General features: G+C 39.3%; 1 protein-coding gene across 2 annotated transcripts in view; it reads left to right on the top strand.

Moving 5' to 3' along the window:
* Positions 1–13,150: 13,150 nt before the first annotated feature.
* The window catches only part of PRKD1 (protein kinase D1), a 115,991-nt gene continuing 105,642 nt past the window's right edge, over positions 13,151–23,499 (top strand). For both annotated transcript variants that reach the window (XM_041484113.1, XM_041484112.1), the window contains exon 1: positions 13,151–13,631. In XM_041484113.1, coding sequence (XP_041340047.1) covers positions 13,443–13,631 — 189 coding nt within the window. In that variant the 5' untranslated portion in view covers positions 13,151–13,442. The remainder of the gene's footprint in view (positions 13,632–23,499) is intronic.

The following is a 23,499-nucleotide window of genomic DNA, read 5'->3' as shown; positions in this document are numbered from 1 at the left end:
AAACCACAGAAAATTGCAAAATTCTCCTGTAATGCAAATAATCAATATGTCACTAGCATATAAAGCAGTAAGCCCCACAGAAGATGCACAGTAACACAACAAAGACTAATGCAAAAGAGAACAGTAATATCTGAAGCCAAATTAATTTATGTAATATCCTGTGTACTTCAATGTGAATATACTGCCATGAAAATTTCCAGTAAAAATTAAGCGATTTTTAAATTCCTGAAAATGTCAAAAAAACCCTTCACCCAACAAGGAAAAAACCCAGAAATCACCTCATTTGTGTAGTTTCAATAAACTGCAATGGGATACTCTTCAGTGTACTAGCAATCTAGGGATAAAAAACCCCCAAATAACCACAACCCCCACAAACACAGACGCAAAAGCCAAACCCCAAGTAACCCACAAATCATGGTTGTCAGTACTTTGAGTCCTTTTACTGGAAAACTGCACCAACAGTTTTATTATCTTCTTTCTCCTGAAATATTAAGTTCAGTCCTTTGTCACCTGTTCTGTCAGCAGGGCATAATAAAGATATTTTTTCCCCTCCAAACAAAGATCTATAACTGAAATGTTCCAGGCTGCTGCACGTGTGTGGTGGAAATGGGCCTGGCCTAATAATCATTTTTCCTCTCTGTTCTGTGACAAATGCAGCAGAGAGTATCACTACCTCTAGAAGCTCTGCCCAGACAGAGCTGTAAGGCAGCCCAGGGCTTCTTGTTTACATGTAGATGTCAAAACCAAGTTTCCTGTTCTCTAGAGGTTTAGGCCAAAAATCTAATCACAAACACATGCATGGAAGTGGTAGCCATCAGTCTTAGGAAATTAGGTCATTGAATTATAAGGAAAAAAGGTTCTGAAGTAGACATTTACTGGAATTTTCAAAATCATTATTTGAAAAACAGCAGCTAGCTCTCTCTGAAACTAAGAATGTGACCAGACTAACAAGGCCATTTTGAAAGCTCTAAAATTCTTTTAAAAAAGCATGAATGAATGCTGGCAGAAATTCCCCAAACAATGATAGCAGAATACAGGACTGGAGAACATGTTTATTCAACGTGCCTGTATAGACGATGGAGAGAGACAAGAAGCCCCAGAGGCTGAGTTAGTTCATAAAACAGAGTGCCCCTCTCACCACTGACTACATAAGACACCTAAAATAATTTACTTACAGGAGCCTTTGCTAAATGAATTGAAAATCATGGTATTCATCTGAAGTAATGGACAAATGGATCTCTAATTTGATGAGTTCAAAAAATTAAAGAGGAAGGATGTAAAGTTGTTCAGCTAGTAGTGTGGACCAGATACAGGATTTTGGATAACTTTTCAATAGCACTGAAATAGAGAAGGAGCACTGAAGCCAGAAATCAGATACAAACTAACTTAATGCATGGCCTTAGAGATCTAGGATCTTATTAATTCAATTGCTTCTGAAGTCACTGTCAAACTTTTCCAGAATAGAGATGCTATTAAGAGGGAGTAAAGAGAAATAAAAATTTTCTTGATATTACAAATACGGAAATTTTATATCTGAACAACAAATGAGGACAAATATTTTTAGTCCTGAAAGGTCTCAATGTTTTTTGATGTGGAAAAAAAAAAAGAAAAAAGATAGCTGAATGAAGAGGCATTTGAAGGGTGTGTTGAACTGACCTTAGCTAGACACCAGATGCCCACCACAGCTTCTCTATCACTCCTCAGCTGCACAGAGAAGAGAGAATATAAAGGAAAGGTTGTGGGTCACGATAAGGACAGTGAGAGACAGCTACTATCACAGGCAAGACAGGCCTGGCTTGGGGAAGTTAGTGCCTACTTTGGCCACATCCACCTGTTTCAGAGTGGGGTCCTCCATGATCAACAAGTGGAATTCTACTCACTGTGGAGCCCACGGGCTGCAGAGGCACAGCCTGACTCGCCATGGTCGTCACCATGGGCTGCAGGGGAGTCTCTGCTTTGGCACTTGGGGCACCTTCTCCCTCTCCTTCACTCATCTGGGCGCCTGCAGCGCCTGCAGAGTTGTTCCTCTCGAATATTCTCACTCCTCTCTTCTGACTTCTGTATGCCGGTTTTGCCCTCCCTTCTCAGTTATGTTTTCACAGAGGTGCTTCCCCCGTCACTGCTGGGCTCGGCCTTGGCCAGCAGCGGCTCTGTCCTGGAGCAGGCTGCCATCCCTTCCTCCAGGAGCTTCCCATGGAAGCAACACCTGCGGACCCCTCACTACCAAAACCTTGCCACACAAACCCAATATGAAGGTATGAGGTTACCATCACCACAGATGATCCTAGCCATTTATTTTTTGAGATTATAAAGCCTATTTGCCTTAATCATCATATCACCATGGATTTTGCTGTGAAACACACATTGTTTTAACTGTCTCTTAAGTACTGAGTAACACTTCTCTAACTTAGGGAAGTGATTGTGTTAAAATGACTTGGAGCAAATGAAAGAGAAAATAGTCTTAATTTTGAATTAATTGCTTGGAAACTAAAGTCAATGAAACTATTTCTCTTCTTACATCAAAGTGCAGTTAATTGTCTGTAGGTTATAGTACTCTTGCATAAACCTGGAATCTGCAGATTTTGCACATAAACTAACCTATTAATTTTGTCTTCACCTCACTGTAACTAATTAAATTTTCAAATTTTCCAGGATAACTACATCCAGCTGCCATTACATTAAGGCAATTCCTGTTGTGATCCATGCTAACAAATTTTCCTGTGTCTATCATAAAATCTCAATTCACAGGCTGGCATGTGACATGGTTGAATATTTCTATTACAATGATTTTTCAGCCCACATGTTTCAATGCTGGTTTTTTAATTATGCTACAGAACTGGGCCAGATCACAATCTTCTGTTTTGGTCAGGGCATAGTAAAAAAGAATTAAATATATCTCTGCTCATTTAGTTAAGAACTGCATGTAAAAATGATATGAATGAGTGTTGCAAAACAGATAATTGATATGCCTTCATTATAATTTCTTCTTATTTCTACCCACCATTTCCCTCAAGACAGAACAATACCAATATTATGGAGGTTTTTGATGCAAAGCAACCCATGTACTAACCTTTGATCAGGAAATATGGTGGTTCTTAATTTTTTTCTATATCTCTACAGTTTAATTCACTGCAAGTGAAGTGGTGAATTTATAGAACTGCCAGACAAATACTACCCTGAGTAGGCTGTTCTTTGCAATATTTATATTTGAATTAGAAAGGTCAACTGCATCCAGAAAGAATGCTTTGGACTTTTGAAATCTTTAGTATCAAAATGTACATAAACACCAAAATCTCATATGAGAAGAGTCACGTTGCTAGAAAAGTGCAGTTTTCAAGTGTAGAATATTTACAAGATCTCAAAGAACTATGATTTTTTTTTCCTTTGCAGAAAGATTTTTGTCTGTGGAAATGTCTTTAAGAGACTACAGTTAAGTCCAATCTGTTGTTTAGCCAAGATCACCTAATGGTTCTTTTCAAACTACTTTTTAAACATCTGTTCATCATGAACAGACATTAAAATTTGCTATCTATACTTCTTGCTTAAGTGTGATACCAAAGATAAACCCTAACTGGATGAACTTATTGTAAGTTTTACTACATGCACATATGACTGTCATTGTTGGAGATTATTGACTGTGTGCAAATATTTTTGTCATTAAAAATACACAGCACTGTGGAAAATAACAGAGTAGGTATGCATATCAATGAAAATTTATTTAAAGTTGAAAACAAATCTAAGAAATATTTTTGAAATCCCTGTCTAAAATTTATGTAGAGCTTTTGAGGTAGTGAGACTTAAAAAGAAAATATAATTCTATAAACCCACCTAAAACTTTGAAACTACCTTTTCAAAATGGTAAGAAAACCCTGTCTCTCCTCTGCAAATAACTATCTGTTAGATAATGTTCGTGAACATCACGTGACTCCTATCCCTCCAAACATTTGTTACTGTATTCATTAAAGGAATAAGGGAAGTGGTCTCAGACCTTTGCAATGAAACACTTCTGTGACAACAGCTGAACTTTATCCCAGGCAGAATAAACTTTTGACGAAGAGCTCTGGCAGAAATGTTGAACATCTATCTTCATGAACAGCATACAGGATAAATAATCCAAGTGATATTATTACAAGAAGCACTTTGTGAGTGTTAACCAGAGAATTCAGAGCTTAATCCAGTTTATTACCATATATTCAACATAAAGATTTAATTTAATCTAGTGTTATAGATGAAAATTTAAATATGCCAGACTCAGGAAATATAAAATTGAGGTTCTCACAGCCATTGGCACTGAGCCGCTTTGCAGAGGCATTGAATTTTATTAGATCAATGCTGTAAGGATATGCTGCTGGCTACGATGCAGTTAAGTGACAGGTGCTGTGAAAAACATAACATTCAAGTTCCCAGCTTCCCCACATTTTCCATATCTTCTTGAATTAACATAAATATTTGTAATGAATATAATATATGGCATTCCACACTGAATTATTTTGGCTTTTGGAAAAAACGATAATTTTTCATTGGAAAGTACCTCTGTAATCTACCAACTACTGACTAAATTTAACGAGGTGCTATATATTAAATGTACTTCAAATCTTTATATTAATAGCTGATATTTTCAGTTCCTGGACTGTCTATTGCAAAATGCCTAAAAAGGTAATGTATTCTAAACTTTAATTGAAACCCATGAGGTAAAGGGATTTGGGTTGATGGAAATGAGAAAAAAAAAAAGCTTTCTGATAATTTGCTTGTCTTTTTCCTTCAAGGTCCCTAGAGTTTCCAGCAGAGCTTTGTACCTGTATGCTTTATATTTGCTTACTTTGAGACACCAATTTTTCTGGTTGAGGATTCACATAATTTATGAAATGTAACTGAATGTCTTTAAGTGTTGTGGTGAATACAGAGAAGGAACCTTATGACAGCAAACAGCTGCAAGGATCTACAGTGCACAAAGATCAACCACCCTAATATTAAAGATGTGAGTCACTGAAAAAATATAATTAACTATTTCCTACACCACATCACCTGAGATTAGGTCAAAGTAATACAGACCAGCCATTTCATGATCCCCGACTCCAAACATCATTGCTGCAATTAATATGGACCAGCCAGACAGGACCACCTAATGAATCCGAATGAACCAAGCCTTAGACAAACGCCTATTCTTTGCTAGGTCTGTGAGGACTTTCACATCTCAGTGTCTTAAAGAAGGAAGATACAAGTCCTCTAAAACTATTATTTCATCAAATTCCTTTAATCAGGTTATAAAACGCCAACTTGTAACACATGTATTCAGACATTTGTAAAGAGCTCTCTGCAATGCTGTGTGCTCAAGCCTGAAGGGAAAGCAGCAGCTAAAGTTTTGCCCCAACACACACACATGCACTCCTCAGTCTCCTCCTCAGAGGAGAGCATTTTCTTTCTTTCCAGGTAGGAGGCAGGTGGGGGCCAATGGTTATTGAGTTAATTTTATACTGGTCATACCTAAATTCAATTCCCTGCTCTATTACAGAACAATGGGGTCCATAATTTATGAGAAATTTTCTCAGCTATAAAGCAAAGACCACTGGTATGAGGTTCAGCTTCAAATAAATTAATTTGCATCCCTGTAGCTGGCTAACTGCAAAAGTATAACTCTTATATGTATACTATGTTTTAATCAAGACTGCATACCTTTGTTTTCATAAAGTATTGTGAACTAAAAATACGCTCCATTCCACGGCACTCAGTGTGGAAATAATAGTCTTGCTCTGCTTTGCAAAGCTCCTGTAAAAATATACTTCAGAAACAGTGGTGTATTCACATGCCATATGATGAACATATAGAAGTCATGTTTGGAAGACATTCACATACAAATATGTCCACTTTCTTTATGAAATTCAAAGGGGAAAAACAAAAAAAAAAAGTGACTTATTTCTATGTTTGATTTCCACGTGCAGTTTTTGAATTTTTTTTCCTAAAAAATCCTTTATTCTGGATAATATAAACCATGATCAAGATCAGAGTAATTATGTATTTTTTGCTATTCTTCTGTTTGTCTATCTTTACTTCTAATTTCACACTGCTACATTCTTTTGTATCTCCAAAAACCATTATTCTAATCAAGTTACTTTTAAGACTCTCTTCACATCGTGTCAAGATGCATTAAATTTAAGCATAATCAAACACAGTTAGAAATCTGTCTGAAATGTCTTTCTACTGTATCTTATGATTTCCTTGTTTATTTAACCCTAGGAGACAACGCTGCAGCATTGTGTAGAGCTTCATGTTGAGATGTTTGTCGATTATGACAGAGAAAAGATACACATTTTTCTCCCTGTGATTAAGCCTAAATTATAGTTTAAATGAAAAGGCCTTCTATTACTAAGTTCACCAACTAAGTCTTTTTTACATTTAGTTGGTGTTTTTTATGTTGGAGCAAGATATAAGAACAGAGGTTTTGTTTTCTGAGTGTATTTAGTTCTATGAGGTTATCCTAAATAAACATGTGATGCAATTGGTGTAAGAGTGAACTTTCATTATTTACAAGACTTGTATGGAACAACTTTTAGCATTCATACAGATGTAGTGTGTTTATCAGTCTTTTATTAGTTGAAAATGAAAATGAAATTAAATGTTTCTTAATTTGAACCCCAAATTGAAAAGCTACAATAAGGTAAAGTTAATACTGCAAGGCAGTGACTGTAAACGATGGGAAAATACAGTTTTAGTTATAAAACAGAGTCTGCTCAACTGTTAGGGTCTAATTTTAAAATCTAAATACTTTCAAATAAAAAACTATGATGTACAACTGTAGTACTCCTTGCAATAATTTTTTTTTCTGTGAATTTTCTCTCTTACCACTTTTACCTTCCCTTTTTCTGCAGTTGCCTTGTGATCCCCTGCATTATTCCATTCCTTCATCTTCTCTCCTCCTGTGTAAAATACTAGGTTTCCCCATAACGTTATTCTTAGCCCTGGCTTTTCAGTGTCATGCAGTGAAACCAAAGCAACAGCAGTAACCAACATCAATAAATATTAAAAGATCAATGATAATTTAGGTAAGAAATCTATTGATTCTCTGTTCCTATACACAGTCTCTCTTAACTCATTAAATCATCGTAAGTGAGGAAACTTGCACTTAAGAACACAGGAGCAGTGTTTATTGATGTATTATATCTTTATCTCAACAATCCCACCTGTTTTACCTGGACCTGTGTGTGGTCTTATTATTCATGCAACAATCACTACATAATTTATGTTAACCACAGTTTTATTTGTTCAAATTATATTAGACAACAACGTTGTTGTTATAAATATAAAAATATAACATAAAAATATCAAACCACATAAAGTAAGTTAAAACTGGTCCGAGAGAGACTAATCAACCTGGCAAGATCAGTTAGCATATTTTTAAATATCAGAGCAGAAATTCAGTAGACATTTCAGGCATATCTAGCAGTTAGATAAAATTCTATCTCAATTTTGAAACTGCTTGTAAACCTATGTCCTTTTTGTACTATCAGACATTGCTTAGCTCACAAATAAGACTCTGTAAGCCTTACTTGCTCTTGGCCACTCTGCTTGTTCTCTACTTTGGCTCCATAAGCTTTGGACACAGCTACTGATGGATAGTTAACAGACTCTTTCTTCAGGCGGTATCCACTCACAGAAATACTATGACAATGACACCTATTCCTACAGGTCAAAATCATGCATCAGTTACAGCACACAAATCTGATTCTGCAGTGGCAGTATTTTCATACCTAGGACCTGATGAAGGTCCCTTTTTAACTGATGAAGAACTTCAAATAATGACAAGGAGATCTCGACAGTAGTCACAAAAATATTAGTGTTGAGTAACAGTACAATACTCTCTTGATGTGTAAAAGAACAAAGTGTGTAAATTTGTTATGTTTGTATGTACTAATTAGAGAATAGTGCTTCATGAAATCTGCTATTATAATTTAAAAAATAACTAAAGTACTGTATAATTGATTTTCAATTGCATACATTTTTTACTAATGGGGTTATCAATCTAGTTTCAAGAAAATGACCAAAATGCAGCAAGCGTACTAGCTGCTTATTGAAAATTATGCCCAGCTAAAAAGTGAAAATTGTGCAACCATTTCTGAAGGAAATACGTATTATATATTACTAGAAAGTATATAGCTCTTGGACCCAGACATTTCAAGTCACTGTAGAATTGTGAGATGGTACCATTCAGGACTGTTTAGTGAAATGGTAGTATGCAAGTGACAGAAAAGTGTCCTTCACACAGGACACTCTGCTCAGAAATCACCTAAGAAGTAGCGTTAAGAAATGACTGAATTAAACCTGTGCTTTGTCTTCCTTTAGGCACAATGACTACCTCACTCCAGTATCCCCAGAATGGGATTGAAACTCAGCAGTTTCAAGCAGCAATGACCATCTTGTTGCAGGCATACTGTGCCAGAGAGAGAGCCAGAGAGCCAGTGAGGACAATTTGTACAAATACACACAAACAATGCCAAGATACTCACACTTATCTGAATGCATCAGTTATTCTATCATCAAGCCATAACAAACACCCTCAATCATACTTTGGGATAAACAGAGCCTGCCCTATGCCAAAATTTTTCAAGTATTGTGAGGTCAGATTGGTACACAGAGAGTACAGAAAACCAAAGAAACCTTTTCCCTCTCAAAGCAGTACTCTTTTTGCTCAAAAATACAGAGTATACAGATATTTGACATAAAAATGCTTTATCCTGCAATATTTCAGATTCTGTTTTAATGTTATCTACCTTTTATGTCCACAACCAGTTTGGGTCAGGCTGGCAAAACTGTTTGCTGACTATGGAAGCCTATCACTGGGGCAGAGTTTAACTTCCATTTCCAAGATACAAAAAGAGAAAAAAATCAGAATTTTTTGTGATCCATTTATAAAAAATACTACATTGACTTATATCAGATTTTTAAACTTGAATTTTAAATTATTAAGCTTACTGTTTTTAAATGTTTGGTACCAATTATCTACAACATTTATTAGAAAGCCACAAAAAATTTGGGAGATTTACTGTATTCACAACAACCATTTAGATCCTGGAATGTTATCATTTTCTCATGGACATAAGTAGCTTATCGGGAAATCCCTAACCAGTTGTACAGCTAACATCTGCTTCTCTCCAAATAAAGAGAGCTTATCTGTGAAAATATGCTGTCACTATTTCAGATATCAGCTCCATTTTACTTACCAGTTCAGCCCTAACACAATACCAATCCCAGAATCAGTGACATTTGCATTTCCAACCCCAGTATCCTTTTACTTTCCATCACAGTCTACACAGTTCTTCCCAAATTTCATTCCTTTCTATTTACCAGTCAGTTTTTCTCTTTCTTCCTTGGTTAATTAGTTTTCAATGCTTTGCTTTTGTTTCAGGAGAGAAATTACAGGAGCATGCAGTCCACTTTATACATCATTTCAGCATCCGAAAATGGCAAAAAGAAAAAACGTTTTCACTTTTGTAGACCTGTCTTTAATAATGCACATTTTGCTGCTTAATAAGAATGCAAATAACACAGTCTATATTCAACTGTAGACACAGGATATGTTCACTAATTCTTAATATAAACAGATTTGGCTGCATATTTAATGTTTAAATCTAAGTCTATATAAAGAATATGTAACCCATCTTTAGACATGGGAGCTACTCCTCATAAAATCTGAGGTTTCTGCTCTAGCGTAGAGGTGTATGAGTAGATTGGGAATGTGTAAGATGAAGGAAAGTGAAAAATTTTAGGGTCAGAATGCAAAAATGGGTATTGGCCTGATTCAGCAACAAAGTGTCTTTGCCTACTTTAACATTTGATCTGTTGTTGTACACTGAAGAGATAAATTTTCAAGGATGAAAATTTGTTATCTTCAGTAGTGGCTTTGGAAAGTAAGCTCTTCCACAGGCTTCTGCTCTGCGTTGAACTGCATATGGAGTCCAGCAGCAGTGCACATGTGAAAGTGACCTGAGGCACAAAGGATTTATGTCAAATCACTTTCTTTCTAGACAGGTGATGATTCCCTTCTGAGAAAAGATACATTTCTTACAGGGAGAAAGAAAAATTACCATCTTTACATCCTTGAATTCATGTTGTCTGTCTTTTCTGCATCCCATTAGGAACATAACATACAGCTAAAGGCAGATACCTTCCACTCTGACCTTGGGAAACCAAAGAAGTTACCACAGTATTGAGCCCAAAAAGCTTGTGGGTAAACACTCAGTCTAAACTTGCAAACATCATTAAAGGTTACTTGTCACTTTCATGGCCTATTTATTCTAATGACTACTTGTTTTCACAGTGAAAATTTGAACACTATTTTCAGTCGTGCTTTCTATCCAGTGACTACTTCTTTTTACTCTTTTTTTGCTTTTTCTATTCTTTTCTCCTTGCCAAGATATACTATTGATCATATTGCCAAGCAATCTATTTTTCAAAATACTGATCATAGAATGAGATATGATATTCCACTACCTGCCTCACAAAACCACCAGTAAACATCTCATTGTAATCACCTGTGTTCTACTCTCTTTGTAAACATACAGGAACTAAATTTTAGGTCAACTTTAACCAAGAAACTACCACCATCAAGGTCAAACAAACTGACTTACAGAATATTCTCCATTGTTTAGGCATATCTTGCATTCATCTTTGCTGGCTGTTTGATTTTTCTAAAAACTAAAGCATGTGTGCCATAAAATTGATTCTGTTCAAAAAAGGATCAGTTACATCACAGACAGAGAAAAGCAGAAAGGAATAAAAATTTTATGAAGGGGATTTTACTCACTCCTGATGAATAGAACAGAATACCATCTATGCAATGCAGGAAGCTGAAAGAAGAGAAGACGATCACAGGCTCAGAAACACATTGAAGTGGAGAGTCAACTATACAGTGCATGAGAACATTCAAGGACCACTATTCACCTGTCATAGTCTGGCAATGTAGAGCAATTAGAAGTAATACTACAGCCACTGTACCTTGAGGGCAGCTTAGAGATGCTTTCATAACGTGATGTTACAGTGACATCCTCTGCTGACTGCCCTGTTCCTTTACATAGCCAGTCGCATAAACTGTGTAGCCATGTCTGGCAAATTTATTTTTCCCCTGCAAGCTTGAGCAGTTCATGTACTGCTGAACTGATTTGTACAGGTGCAGTAAAACCTAAGCCTCCAGTGGTTTTTCCACCTGTGCATGTACAGATTAGCAACCAGGCATGCACTCTGTATGAGGTCAGAAACTGCTGTGAATGATTTTTTCCCTTCCCTGGCATCAGCACAACAATTCCCCGATCTGGAAGGATCATGAAATAGATGACATTTGAGTAAATACAACAGGCCAGGTTGTACTCAGGATCACATCATGTGGTTCCACTGAATCCTTTTATAAATGGCATTTGTATATGACTGGCTGACACAGCACTGGAGAAATTCTGCTCTCATCTATTCTGATGATTACAAAGGTGTATTCAACACAGCTGACCCACTAAACAAACAACTCAGCAACCTACAGCTTTTAAAAAATACTGTAACCTTTATTTTTGAAAAAGAAAGTTGTATCTGTACAGATGACGTGGAGCTGCAGGTAAGTCATGACATATGAGCTCTATCACTTGATTTCACATACATGAGAAAACTAAGAACATGTAATTCTCAATATTGATACTGCTACCTCTGCTCTGGTTATCTGAGGAACTGCAAAGGAGCTGTGTCATGAATGAGTGGTTTAGGTTGCTCAAAGAATCACCACCAAACACATCAGCAAAAGTACGTTTGATATGAATTTGTAAAAGCACAACTTTAAGTCTGATGGCAAGGTTCACTATGTTACTTACTATATGGATGAAATACAATCGATTTCAAATTAGACCTGCCTAGAAGACACATAAGTGTAAAGGAGACCCTCCCACTGAGTGCTTTAGGTGCTATTTTATATCCTTTAAGATATGAGTCAGTGACCATGTCTGAGTCAAAGATTTGAACTAGTCATGTCTAAGCTCTCATTGGGAGTTTAGGAAGTAAAGGGGTCCACTCTGAACCTCAGATTCAACAACGAAGTAAGGCTGCAGGATCTTTTAGTATGTTTCTCCCACGCTGACTCCTGTATAGAAAAGCTGGCTAGGCCATGGGTTCATGGGAGCCTTGCAGTACTTCCCAGGCTGGAAATAAACTGACAGCAGTAAAATGGCTCGTACTAATAGGATCAAAATAAAACAATGCTGCAGATGTGCATTTTGGTCAAAAAAAAAAAAAAAAAAAAAGCAATTTGCAATAAAACAAGTTGTAAATTAGATCAACTAGTGAATTTTCAAATGTACATGTATTATTTTCACACTACCTCTAGTAGTTCAAACAAACCTACAGGTGCCACGTATGCCCAGCTTAAGAGTCTTTCCATTGGTGTTCCAAATATTTACAGTTCACATTTCCACTGCCTTTGCACATCTTCAAGAGGATGTTTTTAAGACTAAATGTTGTCCTGCTATGAACGCTGCTTGTGCAAACGAGTGGGGCTTGCACCGATTCCAAGAGCTGGGAAGAGTAACTGATCCTGGTTTTGGGTGGCAGGGTGCTCCTCCTTAACTCACACCGTGTCTAGAACTGGAAGGTGGTTTAGAAAAGCGATGGGTGCAACCTGTCCCTTGCTTCTTCCCAAAACGCGCGGGGACTGCTGGAAACGGCGGCACGACGCTGCCGGAGCGGCCGGCCGAGGCCGGGCAGAAGAGCCGGAGTCAGACGGGAGCTCCCGTTTTTCCGGCACTGCTTTCCGTCCTCGGGGGCAGCTGCCGCCCTGCCCGGGAAAGGGCACCGTGCTGCTTGCCAGCAAGGGAAATCTCCCACTCTCCTCGGGCTCTGCCTCCACCTGCCTCTCGAGGTACTGCCCAGCGGGGATCGCGGGGGAACAGGAGGCTCTCAGCCCCGCCAGCACCGCAGCCCGCTGCCCGGCCAGGTGGGGAGACCAGAGCAGGCTCAGCCGAGCTCCGCCGTGGGGAACCAGCCGACGCCGCAGCGCTCGCTCCTGCCCGGGCCGCCCGGCAGTGCACGGCCGCCGTTTGGCGGCGGAGCGGAGCGGCCCGGCCCGGCCCGGCCCAGCTGGGCGCGGGCCCGTCCCGGCGGAGGGCGCGGCCCGTCCCGCCCCCGCGCCGCGCACGGCGCCAGCAGCCCGAGCGGCGGCACCTCCTCGGCGGCGCTGGGCTGAGCTCCCCCCGCGCGTCTTTCTCGCCGCCTTTTCCTGTCTGCATCCTCCCCGGTCCTCCCCCCGACCCCCCCGCCATTTTCACCCGGGAGGAGCTCGGCGGGAGTTTCCTGAAACTTCGCGGGGAAACTCGCCCGGCGCCTCCGGGGCGGCCGCAAACTTTTCGCGGCGGCGCCCGACTCTGCCCCTCCGTCCGTGACTCCTCGGCTCCGGCGGCGGCTTCGGCGGGAAGTTTCCGATGAGTGCCCCACCGCTGATCCGGCCGCCCAGCCCGCTGCCGCCGCCGGGCGCTGCTGCCGGTGGCGGTGTCGCCTTCCACCTCCAGATCGGGCTGAGCCGGGAGCCGGTCCTGCTGCTGCAGGACTCCTCGGGGGACTTCAGCCTCGCCCACGTCCGGGAAATGGCTTGCTCCATCGTAGACCAGAAGGTAAGAAGAAGGCCCCAAAGAGAGCCCCCTCCCTCCACCCCGGACCCGCTGCCCGTGGGCGCTGTTGTTGGCTGTGAACTTTCCTCTCCCGGCGGCTCTGCTCCAGGGATAAACGAAACCCATCCCAACTTCCCTGCCGCCGGCCCCACTTCCTTCCCCCCGGTGCCCCACTTGTCTCTCTGCCGTGCCCCCCACGACCCCGGTGAGGAGGAGGTTCTGTGCGGGATGCTCGCATGCGAGCCTGACTTTTATTTTGCTGCCAGGGGATGTAAGTGGCTGTGCGAACTAAATGCCGTTATTAAAAACAAACTCTGGCCGGATCTATCCGCTGCTTTTTAATGCTGCGGAAGGGGGGGCGCGGGGGGCAGAGAGCTGTCAGCTGTGATGGCAGCGCGGCGCCCAGGGGCAGTTCACCCTGTCCCGGCCTCTCCTGCGAAAGGAAAGTTTCCACTTAAAAAAAAAAAAAAAAAAAAAAAAAAAAAAAAAGGCGAACAGTAACAAGGAAAAACCAACCCGGACAGCCCAGGATTCAAAGCGGCGCGCAGCGCTGCGCACGCCTTTCCTTGTGCCGGGCAGCCCGGCAGAGCCGCCGGCCGGCGCTGGGCCCCGCGCTGCTGCCCGGCCGCCGCACGGTCCGGCCCGGGGCGGGCGCTGGACGCGGGTGCGCGCTGCGGGGCGGCGCTGGGGCCAGCCCCGGAGCTGGCAAGCGGCCGCGGCGCGGGAGGGGACTGAGTCAGCGGCTGGCTGTGGGTCACTGTGCCGGCTGTGGGTCACTGTGCCGGCGGTGGGGAGCCCCGCTGCCCGCGGGGATGACGCTCACCGCAGCCCCTCCGCGGCGGCACCGCCGTCAGGCGCCGTTCACCTGCGCTTCGGTGAAACTCGCGCTGTGCGCTGAAATCCACCGGGCTTCTGCCTGAGCCACGCGCCTTTGTCTTCTTTGATTTCTCTGTTTTTATTTGTATATAAAGTAAAGTTTTACTTTATACGTCTTTGTTGTGCGAAAGGTCCATAGGTAAAAGTATCATAGTGATTGCAAAGGACAAAAAAGTCAACCTAAATATTCAGGATGATTATGGTGGGAAAAAATTCTTCCTCTTCCCTCTTTGTTTTTACCGAGGTAAACAAAAAAAAAATCAGGCAACCAAAACCAATTTTGGTTGTTTTTTTTTTTTTTTTTTTGTTCTTTAAGTTGATAGTTTTGCCTTACATCTCTGTAGATCATCAACCTGAACGTCTCTGAATTGTGGAACTCTTGTTGAAGAGCAACTAATGAAGTGTTTTTAAAAAAGTATAAAATATGCATCCTTTTTTTCTAAATTTTGCATTCTTCATAGTTTAAGAAATGGCTACCTGCTTTTTTAAATTAAATTTTGGAGAAAGGTGTACCCTTTCACATTACAATATTTGTTTTTAAAGCTAGGCCAACACTTGTCACTTGGTCACATATACATCTGAAATAGCTTAAATGCATTCCATATATCACCATTCAGAAGTTATTATGGTAGCAATAATGGAAAAGCTAAGATTGTTGTATTCATTGTTTCTATTTGCTGTTCTTGAGTAGTTTATTAATTGATGGGCTTGCTGTAAGCTTGATTTTAAACCTCATTTTCTAACAATGTACCATTGTGTAAAGAAAACTAAATGTGCTGGCCTGTGCTCAAACAGTCAAACTTACTTGTGTGAGTACTGACATAAAAATTTTGAGCACTAGTTTATTGCAGTTTCTTAATTGCATAAAAGAGAGCATCGTGTAGCTGCTTCTCTGTAGGGCACACTTGAATGAGGAACTTTCTTCTAGTCTCAGTTTCTCATAGCCGAAATATCTGCTTTCCCAAAGCTGTCGAGGGGGAAGTGGCTCAAAGAAAGGGAAAACTGGAAGAAAGATAGGCTTTGGTTTGTTTGTTTTTATTTTCTTTTCTTGTTAAATGGTGGCCTCTACCTCCTCCACCCTGCAAAGTAATTCATATATTGTTTAGTCCTTAGAGTCTCCGTTTTCAGCTTAAGACTGCAAGTGTGTATACACTATATACATGGTTTTATTGTTTCACTAAACCTGATGGAATTGTTTGCGTATTCAGAGTAACTTGGCATACTGGCAGAGCCTTAAAAAAGTTATGTGCTATCTAAAACTGTTACAAGATAACTATTTCTGTGTTGTAGGTTCATGATTTTATCTTTTCCTGAAATGATTTGCAGTGGTGTCTACTCTTGATTTTATAACAAAGATGTATTTGCTTATCACAATCAAACAGAAGACTACACTGAGAAGAATTTTATGTTGAAATCTCATGCTATTTTTGAAGTTTCTCTGGGTCTGTAGAGTAGTGGTCAACCAGCTAACAGCTTCCTTTGAAACTTTCTATTTGGTCTGGACAGTTGAAGCAGTATATAAGGATGAGAAATTGTGATTTTGTTTTTCTCAATGGTTGTCATCTTAGACTGCTAAAATCAACACTGTGTCTATAGTGTGCTGTTAAATATTTAAGCAGCCCTCTTGCACACAGCTTTATTTTTAGGATTGTGCTGACTTTTCTTCAGTATCAGAGTCAGATGGTCTGCTTATAGGGAGCCTCTTCCATGTAATGTGGGCATACCTGATTTCAGATGATTGTGACCCTTACTCTGCATAGGTTTATGTACCCATTTATTTTACTCCTGCTCAAAATTTATGTTAAATTGAAATAAACCTTTCAAAGTTGCAGAATGGAGCATATGCAGGCCTGAGTAAGGTGTTAATACAGTATGTGTGTATATAGATACATTTATGGGCATATATATGTATAGACACTCTATTTCTATATCTTTATATGGTGTTTTTGTATGTAAATAATATGCATGTGAGTTCACATGTATAAAACTTAATGTTATGTATAATTTAGAAGTTTACATTTCTTTATAAACATTTATTTGCATTTACTTACATTAGAGTAACTTTTGCACTTCAGGTGCTGTCTTGTTTTCAATTTTGGTAGAGAGCATAATTATATTGATGATCTAATGTACATGACGTGTAAAACGGAATAAGCAAAGTCTGTTTTTTCTCTATTTTCCATGAGAGGCATTCCTTCAGATCAAGACACTTCCTTTACAAATCTGAAGATGAAATGGTACATACCGATTTCTGGCATAAATTCAAACACATTTAAATCTGTTAAGAAGTGCTCTGAAGACAACAACATTTCATTCCTCTGAGTTTGTGTGTTTTGCTTGTCTTGCTTAGAACTGGTGACATGAAAACCTTGAGACTTGTCAATGTGGGATTATTTTTTCTTCAGTTAAAATGGATCTTTAGCATTTAAATGATGATGGAGTTGACAAGAAATGAGGATCAACCTTAAAATACATGCCAGTGTTTGACTTCTAGGCTGACTCCCCCGCAAGAACAGTTGGAGGATATTGTAAAATATAATCTTTGTTTTCTGAAGACAAATAGTATGAATTATTGCCCTTTTTGTGTTAGCTGCCCACAGTAAAACCACTTCTCTAGGACAAAAGTGTAATGCAAAGTGCACTTTAATTGTATGGAATTACCGTGTTGCCAAAAACTTTTTATGCTAAAAAGACAAAGAAAATAATCTTTATGCAACTTTTTAATACAAATTCTTGCAAGTTTGATTTGAAGGGGATATTATTATTCGTATTTTGTGTTTCTTGAAATTCTTCATCATCATTATAGCTCACATATGATGAGTTGGGGAACTGTAGTGGCATTGCCAAGTTTTGGAAACTTTGAATTCTCAAGTAAATTCATAAGGCAGTGTTATATGACTTGAGAATGTGTACTGTATAAAATAGCTCTTAGGTCAGCCGTTAAGATCATATGCTGGCTTAGGCCTTCAGCACTTGAAGACTCAGAAGTTGTGAGGAATGCAAAAGTCATAAATCCAAGAAAAAAATGTGATCAGAAATAGAGGAAATAAGGTTTGAGCTGCATAGGCTGTATAGTTCAGACTCATTTATAAAAGTGCTGCTGTAGATGGTTCAGTGGTTTGAATAATTCTGCAATTTTACAGTGGGAAAAAAAAAGTAATAAAGAGAGAGGCCATTTTGGGAAAGGGAAAGGACAAAAAGAAAAGTATTTGGTTCAAGTAGCATACTGCAACTGGAGTATGTATCCAGATTCATCTTTACATAAGGTTATCTGGTATTAAATTAGGAGAATTGCTACAAATCAAATCAAAAACCATTTTAAGAGTATTCCTGAGAATTGATTGAAACCAAACACATTCAGGAACAGGCATGCATTCACTTTTGCTTCTAGTTGTCATTATAAGGAAAATCTAACTTAAATAAATAAAAAAGGAAAACAAAAATTAACTCAGTTTTGTTTTTTCAGGCTGGAGTCTCTTGTAGCCTGAGCAAAGAAAGGAGAAAACCTTTTCCAAAGGTTGATGTGAAATATATTTATCTTCTTCTGCAATGTTTTTAAGCAGTCATGGAAAACATGTGGGGTTTGTTTATAGGAATTATGGGGGTTTTGTTTGTTTGTGGGTGTTTTTGTTTGGGTGGGTTTTTTTGTTTGTTTTCCCCCCAAACCTACACATTCTCCTAAAATAAACAAAAGCCTGGTGGTAATGAAATCAATTCCTTTAGAGTCGGATAGGGACTCAGTGTACATGAGGTACTATAGAGATTTTTAGCTTCAGGATAAACAGAGAAACTGACAGGTTTTTACCATGCTGATCAAAAGTCTATATCTTCATCCAAACATACAAATGTAAACATTTCAGGTATTCACAACACTGTTGTCTATGTTCTAGGAAAGTTATTACAGGTGTGGTTTTTATTTGTGGTAGTTAAATTCTCGTGGAGTCTTTTACTGGTGTACGCTGGTAACAAAGCGTTAATATTTTTTTCCATGAAGTGAGTTTTTCTCAGCATTGAATGTTTTCCTCCACCTGTGTTGTGGAAGTATCAAATTGTTAAATTGAATTTGAGAAATGCAAGGTGCCTTGTTATTGTGCACATAAACATTTTCCAAACTCAAGGGAGACTTTTGATGTTTACAGTTTAGTCCTTTATTGACTTTACATTTATTGTTCTTTGCCCTGAAAACTGTAAGTCACTGTATGTAACATTATTTTGTAGCTTAGTTATAGTTACTTTTGAACCATATCTGAGAAGATGCTAGTAAAATATAACTTCAGTGAAAGGGAGTCAGTCTGAGTTAGGTTAAAGGAGCTGAAGTTTGTAAGAACTGTTAACTCTGTTATGTTATCTGTCATGCATCCAGATAAGGAAAATGGGTTTAATACCACAAACCCGTGTAGAGCATTTGAGAATTTCCTAGCAAATGATTAAAGACTATTGAATGCATTGTCATAGAATAAAAAATAAGATGAAGCTTTAGATAGAGGACAGGCTTATAACCAAACCACATCTTAATTTTTAAAGGAATTACAGAAGGAATGTGTTGATCTTGTGTTATTTCCCCTGATGATTTCCCCAGGAAATACATAATTTCCATAATGATTTAAAGGAAGTAGAAGGCGTTTGATATACTTCTCTCGTTGCTGATGAGATTCAGCTCTGGTGCCGGAGAAAGGATGGAATTTATTGAATGAAGTTGCAACATTTCCCAGACAGAGGTGCCATGTGGAAATACTATGGCATGTGCTCAGTGAATTTGAAATACCCAAGGTCTGACTGTCCCACAGAAGACTTACTGAGTGTAAACCACATGATCACCTGAGAATGCACAGAAAGCCCAGTGTGTCCTGGAAGCGTGGTGGGTTTATGAGATCTCTGCTGTGGATCGTGCATAACACCCGGGCATGTGTCAAATCCCATAAGGATTTGCTCAGACTTTGACTGTAGGTGTTTTCCTGTGATTTCTGAAAATCTTTCACAAACATCTGAAATTTACTGGTTCTTCTTACCTCAGTTTTCTTTTCCCTCCTCTGTGTTTGGAGAAATCTGCCTGTATGGTTACCATATGTTTATACTTTGTTTACTTTCAAGGAAACCAGCACGATTAGTGAAGTCTGCATATTGTTACTTCTGGTGTCTTATTTTTGCTGTATTTTATATATGCAACTATTTCATTTAAAAACTTCGGTCAAATGTGTGTTTGCTTTTTTTTAGTGATTATGCTAGCAATTATTTTTAAGATACGAGAAGGTAAAATTAAAAATTAGAGTAGAGCCAATTCTTGGTCTCAATGTACTCAGTGTATATCTCAAGCAACCTGTGATGCATTGTTTGTAGATTTTTTAAAATTGTAGTTGTGTAGGTCACCTCTGGCTTCTTGACTGGTTGACATCAGACATGTTTATGTTGATGTTATGTAATATGGTTGCAGTTACATAGTTGCAACCAAGTATATAATTAAAATGTCTCTTTCAAATGTTTATCCGAAGTGCAGGTGAACTGACCTCTAAAATGCTTCATTAATCTTCTCTGTAGAACAGTGTGGCTGTATATATGGTATATCTTTATGTATATCTTCAGTAGTGCTAGCAGTTGACTTGTATATGTTTCTTGCTGCTTGGAGGAAGACTTCCCTTTCTTCTGGAGCTATTGCGTGCCTTTTGCATACTGTCAAATTGTCATTTGTAAAGTCTTCCTTATGGTGTCTGCTGGTAAAGTCATAGAATGATTAGTGGCTGGAAGGGACCTTAATGATCACAGAATCACGGAATGGGTAAGGTTGCTCAGAGCTGGCTTCTGAGCTGCAAGTGTACATTGACAGCTCATGTTGAGCTTTTTGGTCCACGAACATCCTGAAGTCTTTCTCCCCAGGGCTAGTCTTGATCCCTTCTCCACCCAGGCTGTACTTATGTGGGGATTGCCTCAACCCAGGTGCAGGACCTTGCACTTGGCCTCTTTGAACTTCCTGAGATCTGCACAAGCCTCCATCTCAAGCCTGTCAGGGACTCTCTGAATGGCTTCCCTTCCCTCCAGCTTGTCAGCTGTACCACGCAGTTTGGTGCAAGCAGCAAGCTTGCTGAGGGTGCTCTCAATCCTGCTGTCCAAGTCACCGACAAAGATGTTAAAAATGTCCATTTCAGTGACACCCCCTGAGGAGCATCCACTCCTCACTGCTTTCTGTTGCATATTGAGCTGCTAAGTGCAACTTTGAGTGCTACCATCCAGCCAAATTTTATCTGCTGAAAGGTCCATCCATTAAATCCACATCTCTCCACTTACAGAAGAGGATGTCCTGCAGGACAGTGTCAGCTGCATTGCACAAATCCATGTATATAATGTCCTGTGCCCTTCCCTAACCTCTGCTGCTGTAACCCCACCCATTGTAGAAGGCCACCAAATTTCTCAGGTATGATTTGCCTTTAGTGAAGCCATGGTAGCTGTCACCAATCACCTTGTTATTTTCCATGTGCCTTAGCATAGTGTCCAATGGAGGAGCTGCTCCATGATTTTGCCAGGCACTGAGGTGAGAAAATAGTTGTTTCATTTTTGCATATCAGACTTGAGTGTTACTTTTGCAGGGTTGATGGTAGAGGTTCTCCTAGAAAGGCTGCCTAAATTTTGAAATCCTGTCTCACTTGCTGCAAAATAACCTGTTCTGCTCTGGCATCCCTTTTGTTTACATTTTCCTTGCTTGTGGTTTTGGTATGAACGTCCAGGATTTTCCAGACCAAAACAGATTTCTTTCAGTGGGTTTCAACTTTTTCCTTCTTCATACACTTTTAGTACTGCTAAATGAGCTTTTGCTTTTTGAGACTTCTCTTTCTTCTTAAATATTTCTATCCAGGAAATGGTCTGAAATGATGGCAGACTTGTTGTCACTCAAAAACTATGTTTATGATTAAAATGAATTATGCATATCAGCTTTTGATCGTTGAAAGTATAGAATATTGATGAATGCACTTTATGAAAGTAAGCTACTCCATAAAACAGATTTTTGCTTTATAAATGCTGTTCTAGTTTTATCTGCTGAAACAACATGTAAGGTTGGCAGTGTAGTGTAGTGTATCACACTATGTTGAGAGAATACTGTGGGTATATTGCAGTGACTTATGCATAGACATGGGCATAAATTAAAGTATATATCTCTGTTGTCTGCTTTCTCTTCCTCCACCTATTTGTGGCTTCCTTTTTCTTGTTCCTTCTATGTGTTTTCTTCTTCAGCTGAGGAAAATTTTGTCAAGAGGTAAGCTTTCACTTCTCCAACTATACAGTGTTTATATTCGCGTTGTGATTGTATGTCTTATGCAGCCTGTTGTGTGTGCCTCTTCTGGAGTCAGAACCACATCATAAACACTATTATAACATTCAAGATAAAACATAGGTAATTATTTTGATAAAAAATTAGCAATTTTAGATTTTTTTTTTATTAAGAAGCATGAATGTGCATCATCTAATCTGGTTCTTGGCTGTTTTCTAAGTGAAGAAAAGAGGCGTTTAGAGACTTTCATTACTGGTGGGCATAAAAAGGTCTCCCCATTGTACCTTTAGGCACAAGGTATATGCTAAAGAGATACTAAGAGAAGCTGCAAACCATGACCAAAGTTGCCAGCTCTAAGCCTCTACCTTGTACATTTTAAGAGCTGTATCTGAACATGTCCTGTGTATCTGAAAGAATGTTTTGTTTCATATTTCTTCAAATTATTTTTTAAAAAGTCAACCTTTTGACCTTTCTAAGAGAAATAATTTTTTCCCAAGTGTTAGAAGGAATTTTTGTCAACAGCTTGTCAGATGCAAAAGCCCAGGCAAGACACAGCTGGGTCTGGGAGAAACGTTCTGGCTATGAGGCAATTTGCCTGAAAGATGCTTGTCCTTAAAAATCAACTTACCTATTGCCTGATCTTTCCTTCTGAGAAACCCCTTTACATAACAATAGAAATACTAATGTATGTGTGCCACAGTGGTCAAGCTCTCCCTGTCGGCAGTGCTGCATGTCCTTATGTAATTTATGGGTGCTAGGTTAGAGTGTGATTCAGGCTGAAACATTTCTTGAAGCCTCATAGAAACTTGGGCCACAAAGTGTTAACCTTCCTAAACTGTGTTATTAATCCATGGAGTGAGGGTCTGTGCCATGAAGGAAACCTGACTGTAGGAGACGACAGTATGAGCTGATGTTTTCTGTTAAGCTGTAATAATTTTCTTATTTGGCTCTGAGGTTCAGTCCCCTTTTGCATCAGCTTTTGAGGGCTGGGTTACAGGTTTGCTGTCTGTGTGACAGGACTCCAGGTGTGCTGACCTTGCTGCCTAACGTTGGAGGTGCTGTTCTTACCTCTCTGAGGATTATGTGTTGCCACCCAAAATCAAGTCCATCTAGGAAAATGTGAAAATACCAGAATAATAAAAACACACATCCGTAGATATCTGAAAGGTTGAACTCATGCTTTTGTTTTATCTATTATACTTATCTCTAAATAGAAGGAATGCAGCAAAATATGTAGAATATGAGTAGAAGTCTGTTCAATTCCAAACCCACACGGTTTTCACTGCATTTTTTCCTAAAGAGTTGGCTGTCCTATGCTTAAAAAAAAGTTGAGTGAAAATTGAATCAATCTGGTCAAAGTCTGTGTACATTTGTAGGGATGGAAGGAATTAAGTTAGGGGAAAAGATCTCTTGATTTTAGACTATGTGATTTCCTGATTGCTGGAGGACAATTAAACATTGCTGTCTGTATGTTATCTTTCTCATGTAACAGTATGCCTGCAGACCATTTTGTCACAAGGCAAGTCGTCATAGCAGCAAGAGTTCAGGTAACTGTAAGAGATTGTCAGGCAGAAAATGTAGTAAAATCAAATAGTTCAGAAAATAAAAATGTCTTCTACATCAAGAAATGTCTCTCTGGTATGTCTTTAATCTATGTTTATTATCATGTATCATGCCATGTGGACTTGACCCAGGGATTTACATGTTTTTCAAACCTTGCAAAGAAATGCCAGTGTC

The sequence above is a fragment of the Pyrgilauda ruficollis genome, unplaced genomic scaffold (assembly GCF_017590135.1).
Source record: "Pyrgilauda ruficollis isolate IOZ18807 unplaced genomic scaffold, ASM1759013v1 scaffold63, whole genome shotgun sequence".
In the NCBI taxonomy this organism is placed as follows: Eukaryota; Metazoa; Chordata; class Aves; order Passeriformes; family Passeridae; genus Pyrgilauda; species Pyrgilauda ruficollis.
Note: the sequence above shows the minus strand (reverse complement) of the source record. Positions and strands in the feature narration are given on the sequence as shown.